We start from the raw sequence: 9,748 nt of genomic DNA on the forward strand, positions 1-9,748 counted from the left end.
GTTTAAATGAGGTATCCATGAAGTTCTGTGTGAAGTATATAGCACATGATCCTACCTGTAAATGAACACATTTTTAAATTTGTTCTTTTTTCAGTAAAATTCTATTTAGTTTATGGTATGTGGTTGGTGGGTTTTTTACTGTTGAGTTCAGCTTAGCATAGAACAAACTGATGTCTTCTCACTAACTTTGTACAGATTGCAAATCGTAACATACATACTTTCAAAGCTACTTGCTCAACTTAAACTTTTGAATAATTGTTTTTTTATATGCTCTTTTAAGCTGTTTGAACAGGTTCTGAACTAAAGTTATTTTTTGGAATATCTTCTGGACGTTAGTACAACAAACCAAATAGATTTTAAATAGTAAAAATGGGTGATTTATATCATCTAATAGACTACTTTTCTCTCTAGGACCCAGAAGAATTAGAAAAAGTGATTAGAGAAGAGCTTCCAGTGAATACCTCTAAAGTCCGTCCAAAACAGGAAAAAGCTTTTTCTTCGAAAACCATAAGTACTAGTGATCCAGCAGAAACACTCGTCAAAAATAGCCAGGTGATTTTTTGATATTTAAGAAGTAAAATTTTGATGACTTGAGAATTATAATTAATATTTTATTAAAGTATTGTGCTAAGTATTTAAAATACTCAGAATAATTTATTCCTCACAAAAAAAACAAGAAAGGTAGGACCATTATGTAAATGAGGTTAGAGAAGTTGAACAAACTTGTCCAAAGTCGCATAGCTATCAATGGCAAAATCAGATCTGCTAGTCTGTATTTTCTCCTATTAACTGTCTAGGCACGCAGGGATCAATAGATAGCTTAGAGAAAATGTGACTGGTTGCATTTTTCCCAAAGCATGCACATAATATGATTATGGTCCAACCTCTCAAAATGGAGCATTTATTAAATTTGGTAACAGGTTCTTAAAACATGTGCCTTTTGTGGAAATTTTTGATGTGTCAGAAGGCACCATGTTACAGAAGGTCTAGGCCAGGGGTGGGCAAACTTTTTGACTCAAGGGCCACAATGGGTTCTTAAACTGGACCGGAGGGCCAGAACAAAAGCATGGATGGAGTGTTTGTGTGAACTAATATAAATTCAAAGTAAAGGAGCGGAGGGGAGAGCAAGAGAACCCTCCGCTCTTTCGGCTCCGCGGGCCAGATAGAACAGCTGAACGGGCCGGATCCGGCCCGCGGGCCATAGTTTGCTCACGGCTGGTCTAGGTCACTGACACAGACTGATTTATATTTAGGTGAATTACATCATGTTGAAATATATTAAATTCTACTGGAGTTGAATGGTTCATTTACCCATTGAAAATATATATATATTGGGTACCATATGCCACACACTGTTTTAGATTCTGGGGATACATCCGAGAACAAAGGAAACAAAAGCTAATCTCTGCCTTTGTGGAGCTTACTTGCTTAACAAAACAGCTTTAGACAAGAACCAGGATGACCACTAAGAGAGAGAATTCATAACCGTCTTGTCCTAAAACACAATTGTAACCATTCTTCCTATTTGGATTGGGTGTTTTTATTTCCCTGAGAGTACTTTGAGATAAAAGGATGCAATCTCAACACATTTGTAGGTTTAATAGGTCTACAAAGGGTCATTTGACATTCTAATGTTTTGCTTAAATTATTTTCAGAAGCCATCTTGTAAAGAATATTAATGTAGATAAGTGAGAGAACAGAGGAGGAAGGGAGATTAAAAATCAGTAGTAAAACAATATATTCGGTATGAAATAAGTACAGGGAACCTTAAGAAAGTTGAACGGAACCATAATGCTGCTTCAGATCCCTGAAATAGGAAGAAAGAACCCCAGTAGTTATCTGGGCGCACACAGCTCCCACCTTTTGTTTCCTTTTCCTTGGTGCTTTCTTGAACCAAGAAGCCTGAAAGCACAAAGGGCAGGAGAAACATTACTTACCCTGGTTTCTAGCTATACTAATAAAAGAGTAATATGCTAATTAGACCAAACGACCTTCCACGAGTCATTCCAGACAAAGCCGCGGAGGCTGAGGCAGAAGCATTTAGAGGCAATCAGGCCGGCAGGGGAGCAGTTAGGGGGTGATCAGGCCTGCAGGCAGAGGCAGTTAGGGGCGAGCAGGCAGGCAGGCAGGCAAGTGAGCAGTTAGGAGCCAGCTGTCCCGGATTAGAGAGGGTGCAGGCCAGGCTGAGGGACACACACACACACACACACACACACACACACACACACACCACCCCACTCCTGGTGCACGAATTTCATGCACCAGGCCTCTAGTATTCAAAATAACAATCACAGGTAAAGCTAAAGGGTGAGATGATCTCTTACTCATCTGTTGAAGCCTCGGGGAACTCCAAATATTGGGTATTCTGTTATTACCTGGTTTTGACAGTTCATTGACTTCAGTGAGGCAAATCAATTTAACTCCTTTCTGCTCATAGGTTGAAGAGGAGAAGCAAGGCTCAAGAGTCTAGGCCAGGGGTGGGCAAACTTTTTGACTCGAGGGCCACAATGGGTTCTTAAACTGGACCGGAGGGCCGGAACAAAAGCATGGATGGAGTGTTTGTGTGAACTAATATAAATTCAAAGTAAAGGAGCGGAGGGGAGAGAAGAGAACCCTCCGCTCTTTCGGCTCCGCGGGCCGTAGTTTGCCCACGGCTGGTCTAGGCCCTAGGCATTATGATATCACCACCAAACAGGATAAAACTTGGAAGATTTGGACCTGAGTTTAAGTTGCTTTAATTGGCAGAACTAATAGCCATAGTCAGCTTTTGCTTGAGGTCATGTTTTTTCTTAGGTAGGAAATAGAAGCTATTGCTGCTGCTGTTTGAGGTACACCTACCTCTTGAGAAGGAGAAAGGGGGGTATTGCCTACTGGTAGTTCTGAAGTTCTGAAATTAGTGGTTTTCTTTTGTCTTTCACATGAAAAGGTTTTGAGTTGAGTTGGTGGGAAGTGGACAGAACCATTGAATTGCTAACAAATATATAATCATACAATTTAAAAGTTAATGAAAATTATTTACTCCTATTTGAGATTCAATAAACATCTTGTAATTTTAAATCTTCATTTTTATCTCAACCTGTATTTGTAGATAAAGATATATTCAGTTTTGTCACTAGAGGGCAGGTATGAGTTGTGCTTCTGGAAACCATTTTTGTATTTAGTTGCTGCTAACTGGCCTCTTATTATTATGATATTTCCTTTTATTTGAAATTTCATACAAAAAATTTAAAATAATTGTATTCCAAAATAGCCTATCAAGACTCTTCCACCTGCTGTTTCTACCGAGCCATCTGTTATTTTATCAAAAAGTGATTCTGACAAGAGCTCTTCCCAAGTGCCACCGATGCTACAAGAGTCAGATAAATCCAAGTCAAATATTAAGCAAAATAGTGTGCCTCCTTCACAAAGTAAGTCATCTCATTTTTGGTTCTTTTGTGTGCTCTCTGTACTGTTTATAAGTGTTACTATCTTAGAAGCCTAAGATACTTAGACTTCTAATCGTAGTTTTTAGTTGATTTTTTTTCAAGGGAAAGGGAGAGGAAAAAAGAAACATCAATGATCGATGTGTGAGAGGAGTATCATTGACTGCCTCCTGCATAGCCCCTACTGGGGATCAAGCCTGAAACCTGGGCATGTGCCCTGACTGGGAGTCAAACCAGCAACCTTTCAGTGCACAGGACAATGCCCAACCAACTGAGCTTACCACCCGCCAGGGCAGAGGGTGCACATGTTCTTGAAACTGCAGATTGTTCATTTTTCTAGGTCAGAACTGGTAAAATGTCATCCATATGGTTAAACCAAATAATACATTGGAATTGAAAGAAAAAGAGGAAGGCAGACATAGAATAACCTAAAACATGTAACCAGAACTTGAAAACTTAAACATAAAATCTAAGGCATTCTTAGTGGATTTCAAAGCATGTTTTCAATGAAGCTACTTTTATATTTTTGAAACATAACTATATTTATTATCCTCCTAACAGGACCTAACTTTTCTCTCTCCTGTTTTTTTGTTTTGTTTTGTTTTTTAATTTTTGTTTTAATTTCTCTTTCAGCCAAGTCTGAAACTAGCTGGGAATCTCCAAAACAAATAAAAAAGAAGAAAAAAGCCAGGAGGGAAACGTGAATTTTCTTTTCCTGAATAGGACGTGTTTGCAGACACTGTCTTGAAGATTATGCTGTTTATGCAATAATTTGTGAACATGTACAGAGTTTTATATAAATTTAAACCAATTTTTAAGACAAAACTGTGAACACAACCACCATAAAAATGGAATCAAAGGAAAGTTAATTTATGAAATTAAGAGGTCAGCAGAATATATATACTACATTGCTGGAAGACACTTGGGAAAGTCTTTTCAATTTAATGAGAACGTTCTTAATTCAAGAATATTATCCTGGTTTTACAACAGTGCCCTGTTTACAACAGATTGTGCCCTATTTCTTCTGCAACTGAGGAATAAAGGATTCTGATTAGAGAGAGAGGGTTGCCTACAAATTCGTAGGCAACTTCTCGGACCTTATGCACGGAACTTATACCATTTGAATCTGTTTTATGCTTAAATCCAAGTGCTTTGATCAAATGCATAATCTGCCATATCTTTACATATTTGTTGGTAGCAATTTGTATTAAAAGAATCACAAGTGCAAATAAAAAGTCATTTATCATTTATTTAACTAAACTGTCATGGTTTAGTTTACAATTTTTAAAAAGTTCTTAATTAAAACATTGAAAATGCAGTTGACACTTATGGCTTATGAACTTATTTTTGATAGTCTTACATTACTTGAATTGTTCAAAGTACAATATATTTTAAATTAAGAATGGTAAACTGTATGTCTTTGTTTTATACTTTCAAAGATGAGACTCACAAATAATGCTCTTGTTTATGATTTGAAAACTTTCAAGCAAAATGTAACTTATTTTCCTTTCCCTAGCAATTTTTTCCAGTGTCATCTCTTCATTACTAACACTTTTTGACTATAAAAATGAAATCTTTCACAAACTAGTTCTACAGACAGAACTTTGAGTATATGATGGAGAATGGAAACCTAGAGTCAGACAGCTTTAATTGACATTGTCAAGACCTCCAGTTATCAGGAATACATTTTTTACTGCCTTAACCTGTAGTGCGTAGAATATGCATCAATTTCTTGAAGGGGATTCGTGTTTTTATAAGAATTTTCTTGTAATTATTGCAATCATGGTCAAAGAAGGAATGTTTCCTGCTTGAAACTATTAATTTAAATGCTGTGGGAGCTGTTTCACCATTTCAGGCACTGTGTAATTCTATTGTGATAAACTGGCAGGTATCTTTGTAACTATAAATAGTGCATGCTCAGCCATGTACACTGTAAATAGCCTTTACCAAACGTGTTTGACAAGGACCATAATTAACATCACTTAGTGAATTGTGATAAAGAAAAAAGCCATGATTTATTTGATGTGATTGGCTTAATTGTTTTTATGTGGCGCCAAGAATGAACTGTTTAGCTGTAACCAATGGTACTGATCTATCCATCCAACGTTGTCTTTATTCTCTTTGATTGTGATTTGATAGTATTGCATTGTCAGTCCAGGAAAGCTAAAGAAACAAAATGGTTTTAGTTTTGCTGAAGACTGGCCTTATTAATGGACAGCTTTCCTAACACACGATTATTAACTCTTATCGGGTGTTAACATCTGTTTCAGGAACACGGCAGTATGTTTACATGTCAGAAGTTTTGTTTATGATATTTCTAAATTGATTTGTTTTAAATAAATTCAGCAAATGGATAGCATTGTTTTTATTTGCTTCAATATTGGGATAAATATGCTAACATGCGAGGAATGGATTTCTTCAAATGACTTTATTCTGTTAGCTTTTCACATAGATGATTCCTAAGTAGTAGATCCAAGGATTCCTATGTTGCCAGCACTCTGTAAAGGTCTGACAAAGCAGAATTCAGTAGGGAGTCTAATTTTAGGATGTGCCAAAAGATGTGTGCTCAAAAAACTTAATTGAACTCTCTCAACTCTACCTCACCATTTCTTTATCCTAGAATTTTGTTGGCTATGTCAAGTGTTGGACTTTGTTTCTCCAGTTTAGTATCTCCCAGTCAGCCATTTATGCCAGGTGTTAAAGACACTGTCTTTGAAGGAGAAATGAATTGTGGAGGTGGAAAAGTAAGTTTATTCTGGTTCACATGCATGAGGTGCAAACTCCTGCCTGATTACAGTATTATTGTTGCTTGCTCTTTACCTGTCCCAGAAGTCTTTATGTGACATGAAAGAAGTTTCTCGAATCTGAACACAGGAACTGTTCCCCATCATCGACTCACAAGGCATAAAATCAAGTAGTGATTCAGGGAGGAGGAGAGAGAAGAGGAGCCCATTGTCCCCTGGGGCTTGGATTAGTTGCTCCCCAAACTGTCAGTAGGGAGATGACTGATCCCTTTGGTCTTCATCAGGCCTGGAGGGCACTGTTCTGAGGAGCAATTAAGGCTCCTGTAGAAACTACTTTAAAATCATCCTAATCCCTTCTGTCTCTGTACACTGAAAATTCCTCCCTGTTCTGGACCAGGGAGTAGTGGTTTAGGGTTTCCCCAGGCGGAAACCTCATCTAACAATACTCTGGACTAAGCGAAACAGTTGAGAGAGTCCAAAAAGTATTAAAATAAAACGTCATTCATGTAATTTACCATATTTACTTTGTGCATGCATTCTGTTGGGGGGGACAGTGAAAATAAGACATTCAAATCTAATGGTATTATTTCATAGACTAATCCAGTTTGTATTTGGTTAAAAAATATTGAAGGGCAATATTTAACTACAGAGTTTAGTTTTTCTTCATTAAAAACAGTCCTCTATTAATATAAGGTCTTTCAAAACTTAGAAATTAGGTTTAAGATGTCTAATAGATGTCTTAAGTCTTTCCTGTAAATTCATTGCACAAACTGGAATTACTTTCCAAAAGACTTAGGGAATGCAAATGTGTTGTTTGTAAAATGCATTGAGTATTGTAAATAAAGCCATTTTTGTTTTGTTTAAATTGCTCATTCTAGATCTCTTATGGGGAGGGATTTCTCAGTCCTTTTGCATCTTAAGCAAGTATAAAATCAATTACTTTTTGATGTTCTGGATGTTTCTGTCTAAAACCATAGACGCACTTGTAGGCTTTACCAGTCAAATATTTGGAGTTAAGCACCTCTTAGAATGTCCCTGTTCGTGACACTGGGAAACAGCTTCCATCTTACCTCACGTTAGCAAGAGACGTAACTGCCACCAGGTGCATATACCAATCGTGTCAACCTTTTAGGCTAGGAAGTTGACTCCCCTTTGGCATTATGTGTTAGTTTGGCGAGTCCCCCAACAATAACAACTTAAATAAGATAGTTTGTTTCTCTCGCATGGAAAGGCAGCCCAGCGCTACGTGAGGGTCAGGGCTGCACCGTCCCTCTGCTGCCCCTCCCTGTCCTCAACACGTGGCTTTCGCGTCAGGGCTGCAGAGAGTTGTAGCAGCTGGAAATGTCCTATCAGCATTTCTGCCCCCTTTAAGAAAACCTCTTACAAATTACACCACATAGGCTTATCAACGCAAACTTAATCACTTGATTCCTAGCTACAAAGAGGGATGGAAAATAGTCTTTATTCTGTGTTGTCATTGGCCAAATGAACATTTCAGGACCCATTACTGAGGAAGCAGCGGAGGCACAGCTGGTTGTCTCTGTCGTAGGGTTGACATACACTAGGTAGGCTGCTGTACCCAAGCATTTTTAAGATCAGGTTTAGCTTATCCAACTGAGTGGAAAGTTTGACATCTCTTAGATGCTGCTTCAAGTAGCAGCTGATAATTTATATGTTGTATGTTCTGGGAGAAATTTCTTCCACTCAATGAAAGCTTTAAATTCCAGAGAAAAGCTGAAAGAAGTAGCCTATCACACGTATACTGCAAGTATGAGATTATAACTAGTTACGATAGAATTATTGAAATGTGTGTAAAATATTTAATCTTAAAAAAAAATAAGGCATTACTACTTTCTAAATAATTTAACAGGAGAGTAATTTCTAACCCTAGCATCAAGACAAGTATATTAGGTGCATTGTAAATATTTGTTGACTAATAATCATTACAGTATTGAGGTTTATGAACAGGCTACTTTGAAGAAAAACTTAAGCAAATTCAAGGTCATCCCCATGATAATGGCATTCTTATTTGTATATGTGTGCTTTCCTTTTTTATTTATTGTATCAAAGCCTTTAAAATGAATATATGTAACCTGTATATAAATTATAAAGCATAATAAAATGAACACCTAAAACCGCCATTCTGCTTAAGAAATAGAACATTACCAGTGGGATTTTGGGGGTGAACTTGACTTTTGTTGTTGTTGTTTGGAAACAGGATCCAAAAGGGAAAGCCATGGATGAAAATAGCTCTCAAATGCCCCAGCTTGTCCCAGGTCCTTCTTGGTGCCGGGACTGGCTAAGGGTCCCAAGTGACATCTAGCCTCCTCGTGGGCAGCCTCCCTAGTGCTCCTCCTCAAGTCAGACTGACGTTTTGGAAATGGTGCTACTTGGGGACGATGAATGCACGTGAATTGTGACCCCAGAGCTGTGTGGTGCACAGGGCAGCCTTTCCATGAGGAAGGAGGATGACGAGGCCGAAGAGCAGCAGGTGCCCGGCTTCGGGGCAGGGTCCTCGTGAAGTTTGTTGAGAGGCTGCAGACTTCCTGACAAATGCCACGGGGGCGGGAGGGGGGAGGGTTATGGCAAAACAAAGAGCTGTTAGTCACTCAAGATGGGGGAAGTATGGGTGATTTATTTCTCTTCTAAATCTTCTGTAATTACATATATATGTGGGATTACCAGGAAAAGTTGCTACTAGTCCCATTTCTTATCAAACGAGGGGAGGATGCGTTTCTGTTGTTAGCAAATAAAATCCAGGAAATTATCAAAAGGTGCAAGTGTCAGCCGGTATCAGAAACTCTGTTCAGCCGAAACCGGTTTGGCTCAGTGGATAGAGCATCGGCCTGCGGACTGCAGGGTCCCAGGTTCGATTCCGGTCAAGGGCATGTACCTTGGTTGCGGGCACATCCCCAGTAGGGGGTGTGCAAGAGGCAGCTTATCGATGTTTCTCTCTCATCGATGTTTCTAACTCTCTGTCCCTCTCACTTCCTCCCTGTAAAAAATCAATAAAATATATTTAAAAAAAAAAAAAAAAAGAAACTCTGTTCACATTTTATCACAAAATTAAAACAGAAAAGGTGATCATGTCACTAAGTAACTTTATAAAAATCTAGTCGTCATTCCGAATCTAGATTTTTTCTTTAAACTTAAAATAAGTTAAATACTAAAGCCATCTAATTAAAATCAAATCAAGGCAGGGTTACCTGCTAGCCAGCGTTGTCTTAGAGTTGTGCAGGGAAAATTTCCCAGGGCCTAGAGAACAAAGAAAGGGGCGGACAACTCCATCATTAATTATTTCAGGAGTTTATTGAAGGAACTTACATACAAGGCGCATGGCAGACACTAAAGAATTCTATAGGACAGGCCAGGTAGATAGGGTACTGGTGCTTGACTCGGCCCAGATAAGGGGGAAAGCCCCAATAAGGGGGAATACTGACACGCTTGCTGAGATCTGGGCAAAGGCCTGCTCCAGGAACCAGCCTGGGCGTAGCGGCCGGCGAGGGTTCCCACAGTCAGGCTCGGAAGCAATCTTGGTTCCGGCTAGGATCCATCTCGAAGGTCCTGCACTGGTCACTTCAT

General features: G+C 38.7%; 1 protein-coding gene across 5 annotated transcripts in view; it reads left to right on the forward strand.

Moving 5' to 3' along the window:
- Positions 1–8,306, forward strand: part of MTDH (metadherin) — a 59,692-nt gene extending 51,386 nt beyond the window's left edge. For all 5 annotated transcript variants that reach the window (XM_080647063.1, XM_080647060.1, XM_080647061.1 and 2 more), the window contains 3 exons: positions 412–552; positions 3,251–3,407; positions 4,056–8,306. In XM_080647063.1, coding sequence (XP_080503189.1) covers positions 412–552; positions 3,251–3,407; positions 4,056–4,126 — 369 coding nt within the window. In that variant the 3' untranslated portion in view covers positions 4,127–8,306. The remainder of the gene's footprint in view (positions 1–411; positions 553–3,250; positions 3,408–4,055) is intronic.
- Positions 8,307–9,748: the final 1,442 nt, after the last annotated feature.

Source organism: Plecotus auritus (assembly GCF_963455305.1).
Source record: "Plecotus auritus genome assembly, chromosome: 11".
In the NCBI taxonomy this organism is placed as follows: Eukaryota; Metazoa; Chordata; class Mammalia; order Chiroptera; family Vespertilionidae; genus Plecotus; species Plecotus auritus.